Below are 26444 nucleotides of genomic sequence, written 5' to 3'. Positions count from 1 at the left end.
TTTTTTATGGTAAGTACTATCTTTATTTAAAAAAGTTATACATGCTAGAAAAAAGCATAAATGATACACGTAAACAATTGTTTACCAAATACTTATTTTTTTCCTTGTAAAGGTGCAAATGATTTTTAAATGTAAACACAAAAGTTGCCAAACATTTTTGTAGTGGGGGGGAGGGGAGGAAGGAGGAGAAAGTTATTCCTTTTGGTTGCAGATAAAGTCTTATTCAAAGACTTTCCTGCAAAATACATTTAAACCACTGAAATTTTTATCATTGTTTCCTTAGAACTTTTAAACTTTTCTCCAAAAAGTGCAATTTGAGAGAATTAGGAACAGTGGCTTTATAGAATGAGGATAATGATAAACAGTTGTATAAAAGAACCAAGATATTATTAATAAAATGCCTCAATCGGTTTTATACCCATTAGCATGTACTACATGAACTGAACGAGTCATCCCTTGGAGGCTGTGATTACAGGTAAGCCTCAGCTTTAGCAGGCCTGAGCATCAAGTGTAAATTGCATAACAGTATTCACTGCTGGGGAGAGGGCATTTCTCCCTGCTGGTCCTTAGTAGCAATAAGAAAAGAGGAAGGAAAGTTGCTTCAATCAGTCCATAATGTTTTTGAGTAAAAACTTGCAGAGTTGCACATGATTCTATTGGGGATTCTCAAGACACTGAGAATTGTGTACTGTTTTTTGTAGAGGCACTGAGCAGAGCTCTAGATCTAGCAGAAACTCTTATGAAAACGTTATGAAAAAAAGACTTTACACAACAGAAAACAAGTTTGTATGGAAGAAAACAAGATGCAAACTTCCACTGATGAAAACTCCCAAGTCCTGGTTTTACTGACTTAATTTTCCTTTTGAATTATACTATTTAAAATGAGATGCTTCCTTTTATTTTTTTATTTAGATTTCAAGTCTTCTGGTACTTAGTGCAAGAATGACAGCTAACTAATACACTTTGCATATCTGTCTTTGTCACTGGTCCTTGTAAGTAGTGGAGTCTTGTGGATGGAACACCTAGAAATAACTAGATCACAGATAGCCTTCCTCCCCTTATTAGCATTTTCAAACTTAGTATCTTAAAAATAAAGTTTTACTGCTTGGAATTTTTCTTTTTTTTGGTGGGAGGAAGGCCAAAAAAAACACCAAAAAAAACCCCCCAGGAAACCAAGAACAAACCAATAACAAAAAAAAACCCATGATAAATTAAAACCAAAAATAAATATTCTGCACAGAACTGAAAATAACTGTGCAAAGATGGCATCCTGCAGGCGAAGGACTTTCATTGTATCTGTATTTCCATTACGTCGAGGCACCGGCAAAGAATAAAATTAGTTCTAGTGTTTTCTGGAGCTGTACAAAGTCAAAGCTCTCCAGAATACAGAGGAGCACGTACATCCTCAATGGTCGTCTAGATGTTCACCAGATATGAGATTCACAATGTGTCATTTTAATAACTCCTACACCGCCCCCGAGCCGACGGTAATTCATCCCGCCATATAACCTGCAAAGAAAGAAACAAGATCAGATTTCTAACTGGAAAAAGAACTGTTTCTTCCATAACTAAGACATTAATAAAACACATTTCTATGTTTTATATCACAAGTAATATTTTTATCTTTCATACATCTCTTCCAAAGATTAGGAGCTGGAATTGAGCACTGACAAGTAGAATTATTTCTGACACTGACTGAAATGCTCTCACTTATAGGAGACTTGTAAGAATAAGAGCGTCATATCTACTTTTCATATCATAACTATGACTTTACATGTAGAGTGACGTCCAGCAATTATACAGCATCATATATTCTACACTGTGTCCAGTTTTGACCCTAGCTAAATTATTTTCCCTTTGTCTAAAATTCATCGATTATTTATTTTTATCCTTTTGTACTCTTAGAAGTCTCCTCAAACCCTTTATGGAACCAAACTGGATATGAGTAAATAAAACCTGCATCTATTTATAGTTTGTGACATGTGACCAAGATCATCTTCAAAATCAGGGATTTCCATGAAAAATATTAAACCTGCCAGCTGTGAGGTAAAATTGGTTTTAGTTGGGGATAATTACGAATTTATAGTTCTCTCTCAACAGTTACCTCAATAGATGCTCCTTAAGAATTTAATGAATATTATTTGTTCACATATTACTAATTCTATTTAGTGAGAGTTACTGAGAAACAAGTCCTTACATGGGATCATAGTGACTAAGTGGCAGAAGTAAATTTGTCTCTTAAATCATGCTTACTCAAAGTCCCACTAAAAATAGAAAGCTGTACATGGAAGAAAATACGCCACAAGAGGGAGGCTCCGATTCATGAAAATCTGCCATTATTTTCCCCTTACCTCTGTTAGGTTTTGCTAAAATGTTACCTTTCCAGTGAGGCCTTCCTAGACCCCCTCCCCCTCCCCCTGCTTTTGCTATCCCCCATAGCACTTTCAGCCCCTGGTAAGGCACTGTCTCCCTCACTATGTCAGCTCCAGGAGGGCAGGGAATCTTGTTTTGTTCACTTTTGGTATCTCTAGAGTTTAGAACACCCAGTGAATATTTACTACTGAACAAGGTCGTGAGACTGTAATGAGAAGCAAAAAGTGCTACAGGGTCATTAGTCTCACTTTAGAATTGTGATCACTGAACCATACAGAGCCATGAGAGACCATACAGAATCCAAAGAATGTCAGCTAAATATCTATAAAAGTTGTGGCTCTCCCAGAGATGCAGACTAGAAAAAGAATTCAGTTGATCATTATTTGAATCTTGATGAAAAATCTGGATGGGTGGTTAGACTCAAAATTAGAAAACGTATAGACTCAAAATTAGAATATGTGTACTTAGAATACAGCAGGAATGGACTATCAGACTGCCCCTACCCCTTTTGGAATGGTGACTATAAGATAGACCTCAGCTTATCTTTCATGGTCATGAGAAAATCTCTCAGAATGTCTGCTGCCTCAGATCGCGTGTCCAGGCTGACATCTGGGGTTGGTGTGCAACCTCAGCACTGAGATGGTTACCCTAGATTTGTTTAGGCAAATAAGCCCAATTTATTGAGAAATAAACCCCAAATTGCTTGGAAGGTAAAATTGTTTCCTTAGAAGACTAGTATTTAGACTTAGATATAGATATGAAGTACATCAATCTCATTGATATTTTGTATTAAGTTTGAGAATTAACTACATATTTAACATTCTAAGTTCTTAAAATGTTTAAGAGACTTTGGCATATTAAAGCATCTATCAGATTAGTTTTGTGAATCAAGTACAAAAATAGATGATTGAGTATAGATTTAGACCTATGATTTTAAGTTTAAATGTATAAGAGAATTTTGCTAAATTTTAAAAGTTTTTGAATATTTAAAATAACTGCAAAAGTCACCTGATTTATGTGAATTTATAAGAACTATTTAGTACTTAGGAAGGATTTGTCAGACAATTCAGGATTTAAAATCAAAGTAAAATTAACCCTATAAATATAGTTAAACATAATTCAACTCTTAAATAAGATGTAACCTAAAAGTTTTAAAATTTACTAGACTTTAAAATAGGGTAATAATATATTTAAGTAGAATTTTAAAGTGCAAGGAAAAAACAATTGGTTTTAAAATGAAATACTACTTTAAAAAAGTAAATGCAATTTGTTTTTCCTAGGCACAAAGCTGCCCACAAGAACACCAAGAAACTGTACTGACAGATGGAGAACCAGAGATCTAGGTTCTCATTCTAACTCTGTCACTAATTTGCTCAGGCAAGTCATTTTATTTCTTGGTGCCTTAGTTTCCTCAGCTACACGTGACGGGTCTAGAGAGGAGAATGTTTTTCTGTTTTTGCCACTTCTAATGATAAAACTGGACAGTTACCAAAGAGAAGGATTTTGTAAGATGTCAGCCACTTTAGAGCAGGTACGTCAAAACAAGCCATCAAATCTGGGTCCCTTCAGCCCTCTTCAAAGTACCGCGAGAGGTACTTCACGGAGCTGACCATGCTGACCTTGATGGTCAGGGGCTGTCTCCAGCCCGTAATTTTCACGTCAGCAGTGAGGTGATTTGCAACATAGCTGAAAGGTTACCTCCATGTATTGGCATCAGGATCAAAAACTTCAATGGTCTTCAAGTATGTGGTGCCATCGAAGCCTCCTACAGCCATGAGCTGTCCATTCACCACTGCCAGGCCAACCTATGGGACCAAAACACAGGCTGCTGAGGAAACTGCCTTTAGAACAGTTTCTAGAGAAATCTCCTAATAGAGACTTTGGGTTGTTTGCCTCCGCAGTGCACCTCCTCCCCGTCCCGATGTATTCTGTGCTGGGGGTCAGCGCTCGCCTCCCGCACAGCCCGCTCCTGTCCTGCTTGGTTCTCAGCTCACCGGAGCTGCCACTTACTCCACTTCGGCGGGATGTCATAGCCACGACCGGAGACCACTGGTTCGTTCTGGGGTTGTACCTCTCAGCACTGCTGAGCTCTGTGGTGTCGTCACGCCCTCCGACGGCGTAGATCATATCCTGGTACACCGCACAGCCCAGGTGTTTCCTCCGGGTGCCCATGGGCGCGATGGTGTGCCACCTGTTCTCCTGGGGATTGTAGCGCTCCACTGCAGGGCAAGGAGGACCAGTGAGACCCACTCAGCCATGTCCTCTCACCCCCACTCTTCTTCCTGGCCACTAACTTGGCGATAACGTATGTGCAGCAAGTCACCTGATCTTGGCTTCTGAGGGCGGTTTGTGTGCCTCTGGACAGTCCTACCATACTGTCTTCAGGGTCTGGTCTCAGGTATGGCAGGGAGGAGAGGGCGTGCGCTGCAGTCAAGGTCCCCAGTTCTAGCTCTCACTACGTGCCTCGTTATCTTTAAAGGAGGGGATTAGACTGTACGATCTGTAAGCACCATTGCGCACTGATAATTTACTGTCATCATCAGACAACTTCCAGACTCGTGTCCTCCCTTGCCTGTACTCCTGCTACTTTCTCAGCCAGTGAAGAGAAGACACTGGACAACGAAGCTGGTGTGAGCGCCACACTGGCACCAGCCTGAGGCAGAAACATCCGTCATCTCTCATATAAATAGAAAGGGCTAACACATAAACCAGTTTTTATTTATTCCTTGATTATAATATAGAGGTGTTTTTTTTGTTTTTTTTAGAGGTGTTTTTTAAAAGAGAAATGGTTGGGGGAGGGGGAGAGAAATAACATATTAAGAAAGTAGTTCTTTTGTTCATTATAAATTCCCAGCAGCTTGTGAAGTAGAGGGGTAAATAAACATTTTGGGAACACACTCGAAGCCTATGGCTACTTAAGTAGCTGGGGAACAGCTAAGAGTTGCACTCGTCTAGAAGGAAGGCAATTTTCCTAAGAAATGGTAGGATAACCCGAACTTTGTATACGTTTTGTAGAGGGGCTGTCCTAAGGAAAATGCACTGACTTTGGCAGGGACTAACCCGTGTTGAGTGGCGACGTCCCGTCGGAGCCCCCGACGGCATACAGGAAGCCTCCTAACACGGCCACGGCCACGCCCAGTCTCCTGGTGCTCATGGAAGCCACGCGAGTCCACTTGTTCTCCTTCGGGTCATACCTGCAGTGAGAGGAACCGAAGACTGCACGCATGTTTTTAGTAAGTGCAGCCTTTTTCACAAAGTGTGAAATCATGTTAAAGATGTGTTGGAGACAAAGACTTGCTATGGGGAAATGCAGTGGGAATCTCACATGTTACTTAGTTGTTAGAAGAAACACTCGGAATCTGTGCCTGGGTCAGTTAGAAGCTATTCTGCATACTGACTTCTGAGGCTGGGGCCAGAGAAACTACATTTTCCGGCTCTCTATTAGATTCTGCGGGGAAGGAGGACTGGAGACGGGGTGTCCAGGGGAGGAAAAGGGCTGCTCCTTCTGTTCGTTTGCCGACCCTGTCAGTGTGGACTCAGCAGGGGCCCTTCGCGCTGGACCAGTTCATTTCCGCTTCTAGCCTTTTTCTGGCACTTCCCAAATCAGCCTGGTTGTGCCTCTCGGCGGTCTCGGTCACAGCTCTGTGAGGTCCTCCTCCGAGCTCCTCAGGTAGGCGTACCAGGCTTCCCAAGGAAGTTCTGGCTCTGGGGTCTCACGTGGCTGCTGTGACACTGGGCACTGCTGTGGCCGGGCACTGCAGCAGCTGGCGGCTGGCTGGGCATCTCTCCACACAGGTGAGTTTGGGCTTCCTCTCAGCGTGGCAACCTCAGACAGCTCAGCGCTTCAAAGGTGAGTGCCCCAAGCAAGCCAAGTGAAAGAGGTGTCACCTTTTATGGCCTAGCCGCCCTATGGTTTCCTACAAGTTACTTCAGTGTCCTTTGTTCATTTTTTTCAGCCCTTCAGTATCTGCTAGCCAATTTTTAAACATTAAATCCTCTCTACTAAAATAACTGATATGGTTTTTGTTCTCTTTACTGGGTCCTAAATGATAAATTACTAGCTTTAAGAAACAAATATGACAGCTCATTTGGAATATGTGCTAGGCATTTTACTTTACTACATAGGTACAAAATTCCATTAGTATATTAAGTACTACATAGGAAACTATATCAATATTACAGGAAATATAAAGTAAATGATACTAAAAATAGCCCTTGTTCTTAAGAAGCAAGTGAGGGAGACAGAGCACATTCTTAATCTTCTTTTTAAATCTTTATCTTTTAAAAAAATTAGGTAAAATTGGTATGAAATTATGTAGGTTTCAAGTGTACATTATAGTTCAACATCTGTATACATTACAAAGTGATTACCACCAAAAGTCTAGCTACCGTCCATCACCATACAATTGACTCCCTTCACCCATTTGGACCACCCCCCAACCCCCTCCCCCTCTGGTAACCACCAATATGTTCTCTGTAGCTATAAAGGTTTTTTTTGTTTCGCTTGTTCATTTGATTTTTTTAGATTCCACATATAAGTGAAATCCACATACAGTATTTGTCTTTCTAACTTATTTCACTTAACATAATACCGTCAAATGGCAAGATTTCCTTTTTTAAGGCTGAGTAATACTCTATTGTTTAAATGTACCACATCTTCTTTATCCATTTGTCTATCAATGGACACAGGCTGTTTCTATATCTTGTCTATTATAAATAATGTTGCAATGACACAGGGGTGCATATATTGTTCTGAATTAGTGTTTTTGTTTTCTTTGGATAAATACCCAGAAGAGGAATTGCTGGATCATACAGTAATTCTATTCTTAATTTTTTGAGGACCCTCCATACTGTTTTCCATAGTGGCTGTACCAATTTACATTCCCACCAACAGTGCACAAGGGTTCCCTTTTCTCCACATTCATGCCAACTCTTTGTTGACTTATTGATGATAGACATTCTGACAGGTACAAGGTGATATCTCATTGTAGTTTTGATTTGCATTTCTCTACTAATTAGTGATGTTGAACATCTTTTCATGTACCTGTTGGTTATGTGTATTTCTTCTCTGGAAAAATATCTATTCGGATCCTCTGCCCATTTTTAAATCAGGTTATTTGTTTTTTTGTTGTTGAGTTGTATGAGTTCTGAGTATGTTTTGGATATTAACCCTTTGTCGAATATATGATTTGCAAATATCTCCTCCTATTCAATAAGTTGCCTTTTCATTTTGATGATGGTTTCTTTTGCTATACAAAAGCTTTTAGTTTGATGTAGTCCCACTTGTTTGTTTTTGCTTTTGTTTCCCTTGCCTTTGGAGTCAGAGCCATAAAAATATATTTCTAATTCTGACTTATGTAGCATTTTCACATCTTGCATCATTTTCCTAGTATGTTTTAGCACATGTTGAAATAGTTGATTACAGTTTTGATCTATTCGGTAGGTGTATCTTTCTGATGTGCTATATTGTCTATAGATGTTATTCTGCTGCTTATCCTTCTCTCTTACATTAACTTTGTATGGGATCTAAACTCAATACTTTGCTGTTACTGATTTTTATATGAAAGAAGTTTTCCTGAATTTTTAGAAGGAGTGGTTCGTGATAATTTTTCTACCTTCATGAAACTCCCTCTTGTTTTTCTCATGTAGCAATCAAAAGCACAGTGGTTGCTGCCTGAGATTTACTGGCTTTGTTCACTGCTCCTACTTTTATCTTGGCCTTCTCGTTTCAGTTTATCTGTTGTCCTTATCATGCTCAATCTTGATTCTACACCCAGAAGTGTGGGCTCTGTCCTGAAAAGTCATTCTGGCTGGTTCTCAACTGGGGTGAGTTTGTCCCCTTTCCCCCCAACCCCACCCCCAGGACATTTGGCAATGTATGGAGATGATTTGGTTGTCACAACCAGGCCTGTGCTATAGGCACTTACTGGGTAGAGGCCAAGTGTGCTGTTAAATATCCTACAATGCACAGGACAGCCCCCCCACAACAAAGAATTCTCTGGCCCCAAATGTTAGTAGTGCTGAGGTTGAGAAACCCTCTTCCAAGTCCTCAGATCTTGTTGCAAGTCCCTGTACTTTATATGGGGAATGAGCAAAACCCTTCGTACTTGCAGCTGTTTAAATTTTCCCCTTATGCTTTCTAGTAAATGTGTATTGGCTATTTCGGAGGTTTTCTGTTCTTGTATCTGTCAGACTTCCGATTGCCTGTCTCTGTTTTCTCCTGCACAGACAATGATATCCTGCAGGTCTTGTGGCTATTGGTAGTTTGTCTTTGCCCATTTGTGTTTTGGGGTTCACAGGGATACCATTTCCCCTAGTTTATTTTAAATGTTGCCCATAGAATTTTTTTATGTTGTAGTAAATATAGATAAAATTTACCATTGCAACCATTTTTAAGTGTACAGTTCAGTAGTGTTAAACATATTCATATTGTCAGACAACCAAGCCCATAACTTGTCCACAGGTTTGTAGCTTTGCTATCTATTCTTTTGTCTGTTTTTATGCGGGCATTTGGAGAGATTAAAAACTATGCTGTTTCTACTATATATTCCCTGAATCCTCCTCCTGCGTAGAGTTTTGAAAGTGGAGCAATGAGTTTCTTGACAGACAGATAAAAGGGAACTGGCATAGCATTCAAGAGTTACCTGCAACTATCTCTATTTAAGACAGTTAAACTCTTCAATGTAAACATGGTAACCTAACTAGTAAATGCTATTTCAAAAATTCTGAAGAGTCATGAGCATTTCTTTTTAAGACGTGAGGATGAAATACGGTATGTTCTTGCCAGTAATCACAGCACACGAGACTCCAAAATCTAATCTTTAGGACAGAATCACAAAAAACTGATGGGGCAAGAAATTAAGAACAGAATCCATTTCACCAAAATGAACTGATTTGTAAAAGTATAAAGTAAACCTTAGCAGCTCACCCAGATTTCCCTAAGTCCACTTCAAGAATTAATGAGAATCCACATATGAAATATGTGGGGTCTTTATAAGACGTGCTTGACAAAGAATTAGTACTTTAATCATTTTTCTGGAAGAAGTCTGGGAAAAGTCATGCATTAAGTACACTCTAAGAACAGATTTCCGAAGTAGTATGCTTGATATAATTTAAAATATGTAATTTAAATAAAGAATGCAATTTAAAATACGATTCCAACACTTGGTGTTAGGCTCCATCAGTGTAACACAGTTTAAAAAACTAGGTTGTACCTTTCATCTTCCTACACTTTAAGGTCAACTAAAAACATTCTCCTTAAAGCCCACGGGAAATCCACTAAATCGTGGATCCCCTAGTGTCCTAAATTGTTTCTTTCAAAGAGCCCTCTATATTCTTTTAAGAAATTGAAAATAACGTGAAAAAAATCACCTCTCAACAATGTTGAGGCAAGACACGCCGTCCTGGCCCCCCACAGCGTAGAGGAAGCCACCAAGCACCGCCACGCCCACGCTGGTCCTACAGGTGCTTGTAGGGGCCACGTCGCTGCTCCACTGGTTTGTTTTGGGGTCATACCTGCAGAGAACATCAGGAGCCGAGCTTGTGTTACACAGAGCGAGGTGGGCTATGCTTACATATTCACTGACATATAATGTCTATATATTCTTTCCCCAACATATGACTAATAACTAAAGCTTATGAAAGTCTAATTTACGTTTTACTTTTTAAAATTCATTTTTACTTAAATATGTTACATATGACTATATTTTCTTTTGAAAATGTTTTCAGAATGCTACAGATAAAGCTAACGTGCCCTTCAAGTTCCACCTGATTTCTGGTGTCTTCCCATTTTGATTTGGTGTATATTCTTCATAACTCGTCAGTAAAATACTTTTAAATAGGTATATATCCACATACGTATTCTTTATACGCAAGCATGTTTTCTTTATGTAAATGATACCACACAGCAGACACTATTTCCCAGGGAAAGAAGAACAGAATGCAGATCTAGAGGGAAAGAGGCATGAAAGAGTAGCGTGCCCAAGGAACTGCAAGCATGTGGGGGCCTGCAGCAGCGTATTTAGGGCACAAGTGCACCAGGGGAGACAGACGGGAAAACGGGAGGTCAGCTCAAAAAGGACCTACATGTCCCACTAAGTGGTCCAGGCTGCCACAGATGCAATACTAAAGCAGCAAGTCATAGCTATTTCCTAATTAACATCCTGAATGAAACTCTATGCATAGTAGAGAAAGAAACGTCACATTGACCTGCTTACCTTTCAACACTATTGAGATAAGAGGACCCATCATGGCCCCCTACTGCATATAACAGGTCGTCCAGAACACTGACACCAACTCCACATCGCCTCTTGCTCATGGAAGCTACCATTCGCCATTCATTGGTCTGCGGGTCATATCGTTCAACACTGGAAATGGCATCTCCACTGCACCAGCCACCCACTGGGGAAGTAACAGAAATGGTCAGGAGAATACCCATCCTTAAATACCCAGAGGTGTCTCACTCCCTGCTGACCTTTGAATTGTGACCCAGTATCTCTCGCAAGAGATCAAACATGTTGACTTTTACATATCCCACTGGGATTGCTATAATCTTTAATTTTCCAAACAAGTTAGTATTAGGTCCGTTTTACAGAGGAGGACAAGGATCCAATTCAGATCGAATGGTAGATGGTGTGGTATTTAATGGATAGAACACTGAATTTGTTAGAAAACAGGCTTGACTGCTGTCTCTACTAAACTATGTGATCTTGGTGAAATCCTGTAAACCACCTTATTTGTAAAATAAGGCATAAACATTTTAAAGTAAAATAATACATGTATGAAACTGTATCCTAAGGCATAAAGCACTACATCAATGTAATGTGTAATTAAAAGCCAAAAGAAGAACCATAACTCAAATGCCCGTTTTTTTTGTTTTGTTTTGTTTTCACTCTACTAGGGGAGAGGGATTTTGGCTCTATTCATAATCTCTTTGTACGTCCTCTTGTGACTCAAAATAATACAAAATTTCTTATGATTTATATTACAAAATATTTTGCTCTGTTTAATCTGTAGTCTGGACTGAATCTGAATTCTATTATTACCCAGCATGACATTTAAGATCAGAAAACATTTTGAAGAAATTACATTTTTCATAATACTCAGAATAACAGGTTCAAACTGAGTTCCACAAAGTTTCTGAGTTCTCCCTGAACAGAAGTGTGGTTACAGTAGAAACATTTGATTTATTCTTTTGAACGCTCTCTATTTCAATCCAAAAGGAAGAGCTAGATACTAGAGTTTAAAAAGTGAAGTCTAAGGGTACTACTACTTCACTTCAAAACATCTGAAAAATGAATGTTTTCTAGGGAATCTCAATTACTTCCAGAGCCAGACTGAAATAGAAATAGTTTCCAACCTTCTGGATGGATTTGAAAATTCACTTCTTTATTTCAAATCTCAGTATGCTGTATACATTTTATTTTATTATGGTTTCATTTAAATCAGGGTATTCAATTCATACTAAATCACAATAAGTTTTGTGTATATTAATTTGCTTAAATTTGAATTCTGTTCTAGGATATATGCCAGGAGTTTCAATATCAAAGAAAACATCCTAACTTCCAAAATAAAATTTGGTTACAAATGTGAGGATTATGAGCATTTGAGAGAAATCAAATAGCCTAATCATTAAACCTCAGACAGAATTTTATAATAGAAGCCATTAAAACCAGCTTTTTATTGGATTACATGGTTCCAAATCAAATTAATATCACTTCATAAACTGTGTTCTTTGATACTAAAGAAAAACATAGGCCTTTAGGAAACCAGTGTGTACCTAAGGAAAAATGTTACTGAAAAGGGACACGCAGTTTTATATGTGGGACATGTTGACTCTAAAAAGAATTACTTCAAAGACAGATTTGGTTAAAAACTGTTACCTTAAAGAAGGCAGCTTTCATGGAGTATCTGGAATAAGGATTATTGAACTGTGAACACTAAAAAATCCCCAACAAAATGGAAAACAAGAGGACAAACTAGAAGATACTAACAGGCGTAAAATGCTCCTGAGTAAGAAACTATTGAGATTATAGATTTGATCTTAGGCTTCCAGGGTTTATTTCCACAGAATGAATAAGAAAAGAAGACTCAATTTTCCAAAGTTAAGTAAGAATTGGTACTTTGGCATTCCAAAGATAATGAAAACAAAATTGCAATGAAAACCAAAGCAAAGGGAAGATTAAGTTTTACGTAGAGACAGATGGGTCAAGATTTAAAATAATGTCAGCGAGGAATATCAGTCAAGAATGGAGTTCATATCTGAGAGCATAAAGGCTGAGAAGAGGGAGAACCAATGCCAGCTGTAAAGAAAAAGACCTAACGGCTTTTCTCTACAAATGAAAAAGGAAACCTTAATAGTGTAAAAACAGTGGTGGATGATTTAACTTTTTTCTTTATATTTTTCTGTGTGAATCAAAACTTCTATACTGTATGTGTATTCACTTCTGTAATGAGAGAAACAAAAGTGCTACTTCAGGTTATTTTTCGTGTACAAACTGACATTAGTAACCCATTACTGCTACTGGCATGTGCTCTGTGGTTTTCTTTTTCCATTAATCACGATGGGTGGATAAACATTTCTTACTAGACTCCCCGGGGTCAACAGAGGTGGGGCACACAGTAGGAACAAAACGATATGGCAGGTTGTCCTGGGCTGGATCTAGCTCAGTAGAGCAAGGAAAGAGTGTAAGTCTTTGATGTAAGATACTGTTTTTTGAAAGTACCATGTAATTATGGGGCAACTTACACACCGGTATATAAATTAATGCATATGACTCATTTTAACAAGACATCCAATGCATGCCGTTTTTAGATTTATATAGAGCTAGAGCCGTCCTTTATCAGTGCTGGATCACAAGTGAAGAGTCAAGCTCCATGAAAACTGATTATGTGTTTCTTATGACAGTGCCCATCACAATTGTCCAAAGGGCCACTCAAATGACAGTTTCTCAGATGGGAGAAAATGCAGTTTAGTCCTAGCACATTCGGATGCAAACCTGCAAAGAGTACTTCTCCACATCGGATAGGTTTCCGTGGTCTTGTCCTCGGTCCTTGCATTAGTGGTCGTTCTTGAGGCAACAGGAGATAGTTTTTGGCCTCATCGACCAAGTCTCTGTGGAGGAAATTCTGCTTTTATTCTAAATGTCTAAACAACATTGTTAGTCAAACCCCAGGACGGTTTAAGACAATGTAAGTTGGCAAAGAGAAGCACAAATCAAACCAAATCATGAATGCCAACAATATTAAAAGGGTCACACACACGAGAGCAGCGATGCCAGTCACATGCGGAGTTGTGCACTGGCTGGCACGTTCATCGTGACTGCATCTCTCTGTGCAAGTTTAGCCTAAAACACAACATGATGGGGGCCCACACTAACTTAGGGGAAACTGAAAATTACCACTCAGTTACCATCTGGCAAAGTTACTGCTTTCTGCTAAATTCTATTAGAGTCACACCAGCCATGGCCCTAGGAGCTTGCTGAATTACGGTACTAAAACTAGGTCACCAATTGTCTCGCTAAAAGGAAACTGTACCATCATTTAATACTGACATGCTATCCAGTACTGTCTGAATGGTTTCCTCTCCACAAGTCTGCTGAGGGTGAACAAAATGTTTTCTGTCTATTAAGGTGTTTGATGAGAAGAACCTAGTATCTGTACCTGCTAAATACAACATCCTAATGCAAACTATTTACGTTATGTCCTTATTTCACTTGAGTCCTTTGCCTGCTGCGAGGCCTGCTTAGCTCAGTCTGTTACTCTGTTTTCTCTCAGCTAAAAGTATTTCCTAAGCTACACTATATTTTCATTTCTCTAGTTATTTTGTTACTAAGAGTAATTTATTCCTGCTGATCGGTCCCCAGGCATGACCCAATAATGCAGTTCTAATATATGGCTTTGCTAAGGCCCCTTCTGAGTTTATCTTAAAAACAAAAACAAACAAAAACCAAAAAAAGTCCCCAAGCTGATGACCAAGTTTTTTCTTAAAAACAAAGACTGTGATCTCCTTCCTAATAGCTGTTTTTCAATTAAGTTGTTCGAGGTTTCCTGGAAAGAGTACTATAGTGCTAATACTTAGCAGACCAACACCAAATTAATAGTAACGACAACAACACTTAGAGCTGTGCGACAGTCCCATCACAGCTCTATGCAACAGGTACTGTCATTATACTATCCCAACTTTATAGATGAAGGAACTGGCAGAAAGAGGTTAAAGTAACTTGCCTAAGGTCACACAGCTAGTAAATGTTGAGGTCAGGTATCAGGGGCCGATTTCAGGAAGGGGCTTCTTTTAAAGCTGACTCTGTAATTACATTTACTTTCGGCATCAGAATCAGTACAATCTGATTTCTGTTTTATGCGGGAGGGGTACCTTTGTATTGTTTCTTCAGATTGTTTCAGCAGCCATCATTCCTATGGTTTTCCTCCTGCTAGTGTAAATATTTTTGGAGGAAAACTGCCATTTGTCTGTTTTTTCAATTTAACAGGTAAACATCTACAGCCCGCTCTGACATCTGTTAACGGGACAGACTTGGGATTACAGAAGAAATGCAAAGGCACGTTCATGACCTCCCTGTGTCCTACAGATTCCTGACTTGAGAACAAGTTTCTTCCGTCGCTAAGGGAGACCCACAGGTCAGTGTAGTTTAAGGACTTCTGAGTGCTGACTTGCTCTTCCATTTGTATATATGGAACATGCTAGGAAAAATTGGTTAAAAACACCATATGCTTTCAGATTTGAAACTAAATCTTAAAATCTGTCAAACTGGGAAAAGTAATTTATTAAATTTTATATGTATTACAGAGCTAGCCCAATGAAGTAGGTGTTTTGTTTGTTTGCTTGCATTTAGAGTTTCTTTCAATCAAGAAACATGAAACTGAGCTTTAGTGGGAATCTTCCCACAGCCCCGTCAGAGCGTCCATAGCCTCGGAGAGCAAGGCCAGGCCTAGTCCCTAACTGGGCATACGTAACAGAATGAAAAAATGCTCCTGACACACTTTTTAAGAGTCAGTAGCATTATTTATCTCAAGAAAAAAAAAATCTATTAGCAGAGAATAGCCTCTTCAAAGTCAAGCTTGCATTAAAATCTTAGAAATCTACCTCTTTCTTGCCACTTCTACACAAATAAGCACCACACATAAAAAATGAATGGAATGGAATACTGGAAGTTCAGTCCTTTCTGCTTCCATTTCCTCCTCTTGACCCAGAAGAAAAACCTGTTTAAGTACTGCCCTGGTTCCAGTGCTAAGAAACACCATATTTAGGAAGCAATACACCATATTTAGGAAGCAATACAAACGAAATTCGGAGAAAACGGAATGCTCAGTTGTTGATTTTTCCCATCCAGGGCCATTCATACCTGCATTCTTCATCACTTTTGATGAGGGGATCAGAGCCTACGGTGCCCACCAAGAACTTGGGACTGAGCAAGGGCAGCCGGACGTGCTGCAGCACCTACAAGACAATGAACTATTAAAGGCACGAGCGCCCGTCTGCAAGGTATTTCAGAGAATTCTACCCACGCCTCCGTGTTACGTTTCTGTTGTGTGGGGATCTAATTGAATTAACTTATTAATTGATCTAATTAATAAAAATGAAGAGGGAGGCAAGGCATAAATACTAAAATTAAATTAAATTTATTCTAACCACCAATTCAATGATTAGAATACTCAGAAATTGAAAGCACACTAATATTTAGAATGCTACTTTAAGCTTTCAGCAGTATGTTATAAGCTCTTCTATAATTAGTTTATATAACGACTCTAATTAACAATCTAGAAGAATATCCTATTAAATTGCTAAAGACAACAGTCATAATAACAAGACCTTCAAACATTTCGTTTAGTGATGACTCAGACCCCATATCATCCCTTTACTCTTCAAAATGTCATGGGATTTCCAAGTCATAGGGAAGGGAAGCATGACAGTCGCCTTCCCACTTTCTGTTGTTCATTTTGTACCATTTAGGCTCTGACTTGCGCTATAGCCCAAAGCCAGAGCTGATGCAAAATAGAAAGGAAGCAAAGGAGCACAAAGTTCATAATGATAAACACTGAAAATGCTTCTAAACACTATCTTCTTGATTATTTGGAAACAGATGGTTTTTCTTATCGTCTAATATAAGGGACAGTGATAACTGTTTCTTTTTGCAAGTCAAATACATATTATTTCATCCAGGACAAAGCAGTTACTCAGAGACGCGTTTCCATCCTACCTGTGGTAACTGAGGGCGTCTTTCCTGGATACTGTACTTGACCCAGGCCATCACTGCATTGAACACCTGTTCTTCACTTCGGACGTTTAGCTCATCACTAGATATTATATCAATGAGCTGATTGGCTGGAAGCAACATGAACTCTTCACTTTCCATCACCTGTTCAGAGGGAGGTAAGAATAAATTAAGAAAAAACCTTGACATCATATTTAATTTATTGTCTCAAGGATTATGAAGGAAAGCTCTATTTTCCAATGGAGCTGAAATTCAGAATAGTACCAGAGGAGACAAAAAGTTTAAAAAGAGAACAAAGATGGGCAGAGCTGTTTTTAGGACAATGAAACTATCAGGTATAATACTGCAATGGTGGATACATGTCATTACACATTTGTCAAAACCCATAGACTGTACACCACCAAGAGAGAGCCCTGATGTAAAGGATGGACTTTAGGTGATAATAACATGTCAGTGTAGGTTCATCAGTTGTAACAATACACCCTTCTGGTGGGGATGTTGCTAGTGGGGGAAATTGTGTGTGTTTGGAGACAAGGGAGAGACGGGAACTCTGTATTTTCCGCTCAATTTTGCCGTGAACCTAACACTGCTCTAAAAAATAAGGTTAGTTAATGTAATAAAAAAGGAAACAAAGGAGAGTACAGAGAACACAATTAAAATTTAGGAAAAATAATAATGTGTGATTCAAGTAATTTAAGACAAATGACATTTTTTAAATAAAAAGTATCAAAATAAAAATTTATATTCAAAATAAACTAAACTAACCATATCAAATTATAACTCCAGATATATAAGAGGCATATAAAAAAAATCAAGAAAGCTTTCAGAGGAAGATTAGTTGCTGAAAGAGTTGTGTGTAGGGCAGAAACACCAAGGGGCCAGTTTAAAAAAGGATTGAGTGTGTCAGCAATTTCATAAGCAAGAGTGACTTATAATGAGTCAGACCCAGGGAAACCGCTGAGGACCAACCACTCTGATTGGCTGTCTGTCTGTCTGTCTGTCTGTCTATCTACTCTGTGGGAAACTGTAAACACCAATAATTTATCTTTATCCAAGGCTGGGGACCTGTCAGAACGGAGACAAAATGACAAGGATATCACCTTGTTGTGCAGTCCGGCCACAAATCCCAAGGTCTTGTACCTCTTGCCATCAGTGTGTAGAGTGAAAGGGACAGGGTGCAGTGCAGAGAAGGGAAACAGTCACTGCCACACTCCGTGTGGTCTGTTCTCTCAGGCAGAAGATCGTGCCACGTGTGATGTCCGTGAGTGGCAGAAGGCTGTGGTGAAGAGCTCAGTTCCCACTGTATGACCTCTAATGCAGGTGATGTAGTCTCTTGGGACAGGGTCATTTTCATGCTCGTTAAAAAGTCAGACTATTTACCAGGATACGAGACAAGCCATAACAATCTGAATATTTGATTAATAATGTTTTTGCCACGTACATTAGAAAAATATACGAATCTCAAAACCGTGTAGGGTCATAAGGTCAGCTATAGTTTTAGTAGAAAGTACTAATGAGCACTTCCATTTTTATGGCACAAGTATCAAATCATCTGAGTGAGAGACCTTCTGGGGCTCAGGAAATTAAATGGGTAATCTTTAAGTTTTAGCTAAGGTTGCTCAGCCAGGCAACTTAGCAGTTAGAATGACGGCATTGTACTCTCTGTGGCAGAGATGTCAGATTTAGCAAATCAAAACACAGGACATACTTACACTAGAAAATCATTAGTTGTTCATCTGAAATTTAAATTTCACTGGGGTTCCTGTATTTTATCTGGCAACCCTACATTAGGGGCTATAAAGTTCAGAGTCAAATCTGGGGCCTCGCTCCAAATTAAGGGCATGGGCCTTCCCAGCGTGCAAAATTGTAGCCTTGGCTGCAGCCCACTTTCCTCTTATTTTCTTTTCACTCCAGTTTCTTTACTTAAATACAAGTAAGGTATCGTGTAGTTGTGGAGTGCCTAACATTCTTTTTGGATCTTGTCAGAGCATAAACTTTCCCCCCAACTTAGTGATTGTAAACCAAATGTTACACATAAGTATCAGTGGTCACCAAATTTAAAGTTTATGAATGAACCACTATGATATTAACCACGGAAATCGGTGTGAGAAAGGATTTGTTTGGCACTAAGAGCAAAGAGTAAAAATAACACTTTTAATAAACAAAGTTTGGTTAAAATGTTACGTCTCCTTTTCCACCAACAAGAAGATATTAATGATCTACCATTAGAGCAAATGTAGCACTGAAGTCTATCCTTGAAGCGAACAACCAGGTTAAGAAAAAAATGCCTGAAAGTATCTACTTTTCCAAATAAGAGTTTACAGGAGACCTCAGTTTTAAATCCCACACTATTACGGTAATTTCTTTCATAGCTTTAGGGTTATATTGGTTTTCTGTTTCTTTTTGAGTCAGTTTTTGTATATATATACAATATATAGTTCCTCCTTCTTAAAATAATCCCTTTGCATTTTATGACCCCACATTCCTAGTTTTCCTCTATTCTATTTATTCCCAGTTTCCTTTGCCAATTGCTCTTTAGCTAAGCATCTTTCAATACTGGAAAAATTTTAGGACTCTTTCTTCTCTCTCCCCACTCGGTGATATCATTATCATTGGCATTGATTTTTTGACCTTGTTCATGTTGCTTTTTTGTTACCAAAAAGTTTTAAATTTGTATGCAATAAGATATATCAATCTTTTCTTTTATGGCTTCTGGGTTATATCCTGCCTAAAAAGGATTGGACCATAGTTTAATTACTGTGACTTAATAACTATGTTGATAACTCCTAAATTTTAATCCCAGCCTAACTTCTTTTTTAAAATAGACTCATAAACAGTGGCCTGCTTAATATCTCTACTTGGATATCGCATAGGTATCTCAAATTGAATATATCTAAACACAAAACCCATGATCTTACCTCCTCAAACAGTTCCCATTTGTAGTACAAATTTCCAGAAATGAAGGATTGCTGAGTTGAATGTGTGCAAGAAGTGTGTGATTTTGATAGATCCTGCTAAATTTCTTTTGAAAGGGGTTACATCAATTTACACTCACACTCCCAATGTAGCTATTTGGTCCATGGCCTTGTCAATAGGGTCTGCAATCAAACTTCTGGGCATTTGTAATCTGGTAGATAAAAAATAGTACTTACGTGTAGTTTTAATTCATGTGTCAGTTATTATGAACAAGCTTGAGCACAGTTTCATATGTAGGGCAATCTGAGTGTCTTTTTAACGGCTTACTTTTCTATTAGATCATTGGTCTAGGATATTGACCAATAGGAGCTCTTGATTGATTAAGATTACTGCCTGGGATATGAATTGCAAGTATTTTCCTCCAGTTTGCCTTTGCCTTTGTCTTGTTATTGTTGTTTTGTTTTACCATGCAGAAATTTTTTATTTTTATATAGTCAAATCTATCAATATTTTCTCCTATGCTTTCTGGGTTAGTCAATTAGGCCATCTTCACTTCAAGATTAGGAAGGAATTGCTCCACGTCACCTAATATTTTCATGGTTTCTTTTTGTACTTTTAAGTCTTTGATCCATTGGAGGTTATACTGGTAAACTGAAGATTGATATTAAAGTGTAACATGGACTGTGTCTTTCCTTTGCTTAAAACATTTTAATGGTTTTCTATTGTTCTTAAGAGTAAATTTCAAATTCTTCACATGGTTTGTTAACTTCAGTGTGATCTCGTTCTGTTCTTTCTGTAAATCATTATGTGACATCCTCCCTTTTACTCTCTGGATCTCACTGGGTTTCTTTCTGTGCCTCAAACTAGTTATGCTTCTTCATGTCTCAGGATTCTGCATAAGCTGTTCTAGAACCAAAGTTAAATCTCTCCGTAATACACTGTTAAATCATCCAGGGCTGCTTCTTTGTAGCAACTATTCCTGTAATTAATTATTTGTGTAATTATGCATTCAATGTCTGTCTCCCCTGCTAGATTACGAACTCCACAAAAATAGACACTCTCGGCATCTTGTTCACTACAGTAGCCCCTTTTCTCTAACACAGTGGCTGAAACACAGTAGGTTTACAAATATTTATTAAATGAATGAATGAAAAATAACAAGTTTAATGAAAAATTCCTTTGGTAACATTTAACTTCATTTTTTCCTGATTATTAGTTCACCAAATAACCTCTGACCTATAATTTGTTCTGCTAAATAAGCCACATAATAGGGAAGGACATGCTTCATGTAAATGACTGATACCAGGTATCCTAGCTCCTTATGAATTTATAAACTGTATTCTGGCTTATTAAATTAGCCTTTTATGAATATGGCTAGGGACAATCAATCCCTAAACTTTCACTTTTGCTGATAAACACAGAATTGGCCTCTAAAATAAAAACCGGGTTTAGAATTTATAACAATTTAGTTCTTTGATGAGTCAGAATCAGCAGTAAATACCCAAGCAGCTATGTGTTAGTCAGCAGAATGTGAACCCATATGGCTCTCTTGACAAACACATATGAATACATTCAAACCACTACGTACAACTCACCTCTTGAAAGTTATGTTGAGTGAACTTGTCTGCTATTCTTAGCAACTCCCGACATGAATGTGTATCTGCAAAAGCCCGAATGCCCAGGCAGTTGGAAGGATCTAACTGTCTCTTTAAGAACTCACAGCAGGCCTCCTGTATTTCCGCCAGCTGGAGGAGGCAAGCAGCTGGCAGGAGGGTCTGCACATTGCCCTCTTCCACAGTTATCTGGGAGGTATACGCAAAGTCAATCAGCAGTTCCATAGCCCTCTCGTCTATGTCTCGGATCACGACTTCTGTCTGACGGCTCTCTGCCAATTCTCCTGTAAACATAGCTCGGAAGTAGGGGCTACAGGCGGACAAAATGACTCGGTGGGCATAGATCTTCTTAGCGCCCACCACTAGCACCACATCGCACAGCTCACGGTGCTTTCTCAGGAGGTTAATCACTTCCAAGGTTTGTCGAGGGTGCTTGTCTGAGATGTAGGGCATGCGAGCAGGTTGGGGAACCCCTTCTGGCAGTTTGTTGGGGTCTCCAAGGGTGCAGCGGCTTGTTACATCCATTCCAGTCTCTCCTGGTCGAATGCTGGTACACCTACAGGAAGGTGGGGCGAGAGGGAAGAGAAGATGGCAATATTATTAGAAGCCATAAAGTGTTCCTAAGTAAAGAGACAGGGAAACCTGCAGGTAATCAAAAGAGAGAACTGGGCCCCCACAGCGCTTGTTTTCTAAGAACTCTAGTCTCTTGAAGAATGAACAGTATTAATTCCAAGTCAGCACTTTCACTATGCACTCCCAGAAAGGACAATTCTTTCCTCATCTTAGAAGTAGTCAGACTAGACTGTTTGGCCATATCTTTTACAAAGGCCTGCAATTTATGAAAAACATTTATAAATTATGATCTCTCTGCACAAAATAGACCAATGGACTTAATTCCTTAATCTGGTTTAACCAAAATCTTGATATTAGTTATTTTTTAAAACACAGAATGTTGATTTCTGATTCCCTCATTGATTTTTTAAATTGCTCTAAGGTTCAGGACAAAATATATAAAATATAGCTCATGCTGCATGAACAGATCAAAAGGAAATAGGCCAGGGTCCAAAAATGAACTTTATATGGAACATGGTATTTCCTGTATTCTAAGATGCTTATTTTTCACAGTTTATACAGTCAATCGTAATAGTTCTAAAGAAGTAAAAAACAAAACTAAGAAAAAAGGAAAAATCACATGCACAGGTAACAAAAAATAGTGTCACTGGGATGGTATGGATAAAGGCTGAGGGCCAGACGTAATTCGGAGGATTCTTTTTTTAAAATTTTTATTAAATGTATTGGGGTGACAATGGTTAGTAAAATTATATAGGTGTCAAGTGTACATTTCTATAATACATCATCTAGAGATTACATTGTGTGCTCATCACCCAGAGTCAGAGGATTCTTTAGTCGGTGAAAGAGAGAAAAGCTCAAAATACAGCTTTGTGATGTTGAAAACTGAGGTATCAATTATATGGCTAAATATGTGCTATACTGCCAGCTAGTAAAAGCTTTGCATGCCTTTAATACAACATTCACATTTCTAAAAAGTTGTTCCTAAATCAACTGTGTGGCTTAGAAGTGAGGAAATATAGTAAATAACTATGTATTTGCATTACAAAGGCATAACTTGAAAACCAAGAACGTGGTCCTTCCTTTCTCCAACAGCAAGCTGTTTTTCCAAAGTACTCATCAATTCAATCTTTCTGTGCTGGGCCTCAGCCCACAAGTGATTGTGTATTCTAGAGTACAAACTGTCCATAATTCCTGATGTGTGGCAGAAACAGCACTGTTTATGCTTGACAATCGAAAGACTGGAATATAAAGCCGAGCAGTTAAAGGTATATTTTTTCCACCCGCATTTAAGAAGGCTTTTAACAATTTAACAATTCAGAAGGCTTTTAACCACAGTGCTTAATGGTGCCTTGTACGTAGTAGATGCTGAAAGAATAAATGACATGGTTAACAGTGGTACAATTAAGCTTTGAAAAAACAACCACCCACTATTAAAGACCAAATTCTTATCCTTTCTAGAAGGTCCAGCTCAAATATCACCATCTCTGTGAAGCTCTCATCTCCACAGAGAAGAGGTTCCCTCTCTGTGCTTACATCCCTATTAAAACCGTTTCTGGTGTATTATGTTGTCTGTTTACATGTTTTTCCATCATTTCATCTGTATATAAGCAGTACATAGGCATAGAACAAGTACCACGTAAATGTTTGGTGAGTGAATAAGCCAATTCCTAATAAGGTTGGGCTCAGCTTTCTATTTATATATTTAAGGAAAGATGGAAGAATTACATTGCAAAATGTTTTAGTGTGTCTAAGTGAAATAATTAAAAAATAATCTCTTGGGAAACAGGCACATTGTTGGTGAGACTAGAGATTGGTATAATCTCTAAGGAGGGGAATTAGTCAATATCTACCAAAATTTTTACATCTAAGAATTTATTCTATACTTACACATCTGGGCAAAAACCAGTTAGAAGGATATTCGTTGCAGAACTGTTGGTAACAGCAAAACATTTGAAATAATTTGTCTCTCAAAAGGAATGGTTAACTATGATACCTACAGATAAGAGAAAACTATGTAAAAAGTTTTCAAAAAAACTTTTAAAAGTTTTAAAACTATTAAAAAGAATAAGGTAGGTTTATATGTATTTGTCACAAAGTACAAAATAATTTCTGAAGTGAAAAAAAAGTTTCAGAAGAATGTGCAATTCATATGCTGACATGTGTTTTTTAAAAAGGGGAGATATTCTATATATGCTTGTACATGCATTACAATGTCTGTGAAAAAGTGCATAAGAAACTGTTTACAGTGGTTGCCTCTGGAGAGAAAAACTGAGAGCTGGGGTCAGTATTGGGAGACTTACTTTTCATTGAATATCCTATTTTATCTTTTTAAATGTTGTATCATGTACTCCTCCACATAATAGCTAGTTAAATGAATGCAATGAAGCTTTACTAATACAATGCCAATCAATTTCACAAAACTTTATAATTAAGCATTAGAATCCCTTTAACAATAATTTTCTTGTTCATAGTCCCAGCTCCAGGGGAAATGTCTGCAGATAACCATTCAGTCATTCAAACACTTACTCAGTGATCATTAGGTTCCAGGGATACAAGGATACAGACGACATAGGAGACTCAAAGAGCTCATACTCTGGTAGGGGGAATGAATATGTATTCAAATAATTTCAATATAAAGAGTTACTTCTTATTCAAAGCTTCTCCAATAGCAGCTAAGTATAAACTCTACTTCCCAGAGACTGCCCTCTGGGTTGCAGCAAGAAATGCAACCCAACAAGGAAATGCCCTTTGGAAGTATGATCATGACTTAATGTAGGCATTAGGTAAAAGTAAAACCAGACAGCCATGGGTAGGCCAGGCTTTGGCCAAATGATGGTGATGAAGAAAGAGTCGTAACTTAATTAATGGCATCAGAATTCTCCAACATGATTTTGAATAACTGGCAGTGTTATATAATAAAGCAAAAAAAAAAGTATGCGTAATTAAGTTGAATATTTTATACAGAAATTACTGATAAAACCATCCTCATGCTGTGCCTTCCTTCTCTTTTTAAAAAATAATGCGCTCTCATTTTAGCCATTACATAAAACACAACATTTACGGCAGCTGGGGATGAGAAGCAGTCAGTGGCTTCTACAGTCATGTTAAAAGTTGAAGTGATGGAGTATTAATACATGTGTAGTTAATTTCATGTACTTTCAGGTTAAACACTATTCAGGTTAAATAATTATTCTTATATGGCAACAGAGTCCTGTACATTCTATAGGGAACTGAAGACTATAATAAACCCATACAGTACCATAGTACACTTAATGATTATCACAAAAAATTACCATACAGAAAGGAAAATTTAAATGTTATCTACATAAAATTCATAATACTCTTTAGAAATTCAAATTCTGCATTTTAACCCTATTAAAAAACTAATTCCTTTTACTTTTGACTTATTTTAGAACAAGAATCATTAGTTCGAGTAGAATTTTTAAAGATTTGTAAACATTTTTTTTAAAAAATTCACATGAAGCCTTGAATTATCACGCGCTGAATTTCAATCCGTGAAACCGAAGGTTTTCTTGCTAAACGCCTACCTGCGCATTGGCTTTCCTTCCATGCACCATGGAAAGTACCCTTCACCACACTCTAAAGCCGAACCTAAGACAACAGAAAAGCAGTAACTTAATACAAACGATTTCTGATCTTTCCAGTAACCATCTCTATATAATCATTTCGTTCAGTGATAAGCAATTTTATATTCCATTGTATCAAAAGGGTTTTGCAGATAAATAATCATAACTTTTACCTAGTACCTGTAAGATAACTATCTTTACTCTGAATGCTAAGCCGGTTGTAAGTGAAGGTGCGAGAAAGTGCTCTTTTAATAGTCCCGGTTGCTAAGTTAGTACTGTCTCTCCTCCAAAAGTGCTTGGAGACATTTAGCTTTGGCCTCACCATCAAGTGGACCTACAGAGCACTCACCAGATACCCACAGCAGTACCAACACGAGAGATCGGAAAGGGAACACGCTGGTTTAACAACGCATCTGAAAGGAACTTGAGCGAGTGACGGAAGCAGGAGGGGGGCATTTGCCTTTAAAAACAAACAACTCCACTTCCGACAGCGCGGGCAGCTTGAACAATACAGAAAAACTACGGTTCCGAGATTCAACATTCTCTTTACAAGCCCTTTCCTCAGTCCCCGAAACAATGTCCACCATCCACTTGACAGCGTCGCGCTAGGTCCCCAGGGTTAAATGGGACGCACAGCGCCCACTTCCTTCCCCCGAATTCCAACCCCCGTCTGGGTGAGCTGGCCGAGGAAGCCCAAAGCCCCCAGGCAGAGCAGCCCAGCGCTTTCCCTGGCTCGGGGGGAGGCCTGTCAGCCAGCGAGATCGCAGCCTGCTTGGTACCCCCGAGGCCCAGCCCCAGCGCCCCAAGTGCCCCCACTCGGCGCCGACTGACAGGCGGCGGGCGAAGCACGGCCCTCACCCCACCCCGCGGTTCAGCAATTCGGGGCTACAGATTTGCACAGCGAGCGCGGGGCGCTGTCCACTGTCGCTGCTCGAAGGAGGCTAACTTACCGGCTCTGACACTTTCTCTTCCTCGGCCACAGCCTCCCCTACCTCCTCCGCCCGCCGCCTCCTCTCTGCCGCCTCCTCTGCGGCCGCTAGCGCAAGCAGGATGCAGCTCCTCGAGCTATTTCCTCTCTGTCCCTCGCCCCTGTGCAGCAGCAGGAAGTGGTTCTGATCCTAAATCGTTCTCCCCAGGAACACACTTACTCC

The 26444-nt window shown here is 38.8% G+C and overlaps 1 protein-coding gene across 1 annotated transcript; it reads right to left on the bottom strand.

Annotated features, from left to right (window-relative positions):
• Positions 1-26388, bottom strand: KLHL20 (kelch like family member 20). Its single transcript, XM_019724208.3, has 12 exons — positions 26244-26388; positions 25255-25318; positions 21116-21689; positions 16590-16748; positions 15735-15829; positions 13371-13486; positions 10590-10773; positions 9745-9888; positions 5434-5567; positions 4384-4592; positions 4072-4178; positions 1-1509 (listed from the first exon to the last, which is right to left on the bottom strand). Exons 2-12 carry the CDS (start codon positions 25275-25277, stop codon positions 1425-1427), a joined length of 1830 nt encoding a protein of 609 aa, XP_019579767.1. The 5' UTR covers positions 25278-25318; positions 26244-26388; the 3' UTR covers positions 1-1424.
• Positions 26389-26444: the final 56 nt, after the last annotated feature.

This window comes from Rhinolophus sinicus, chromosome 11 (genome assembly GCF_057876585.1).
Source record: "Rhinolophus sinicus isolate RSI-liver-muscle chromosome 11, RSI-T2T, whole genome shotgun sequence".
Classification (NCBI taxonomy): domain Eukaryota; kingdom Metazoa; phylum Chordata; class Mammalia; order Chiroptera; family Rhinolophidae; genus Rhinolophus; species Rhinolophus sinicus.
This window is presented reverse-complemented; position numbering and strand designations above follow the sequence as displayed.

Bases quoted from the DNA above. Each gene is read 5' to 3' on its own strand.
- KLHL20 (XM_019724208.3), bottom strand. From the start codon at position 25,277: ATGGAAGGAAAGCCAATGCGCAG. The intron at 16,749-21,115 runs GTGAGTTGTACG...CCCTCTGAACAG, and splicing joins CTCAACATAACTTTCAAGAG to GTGATGGAAAGTGAAGAGTT. The intron at 9,889-10,589 runs GTAAGCAGGTCA...TGTTCTCTGCAG, and splicing joins TATCTCAATAGTGTTGAAAG to GTATGACCCCAAAACAAACC.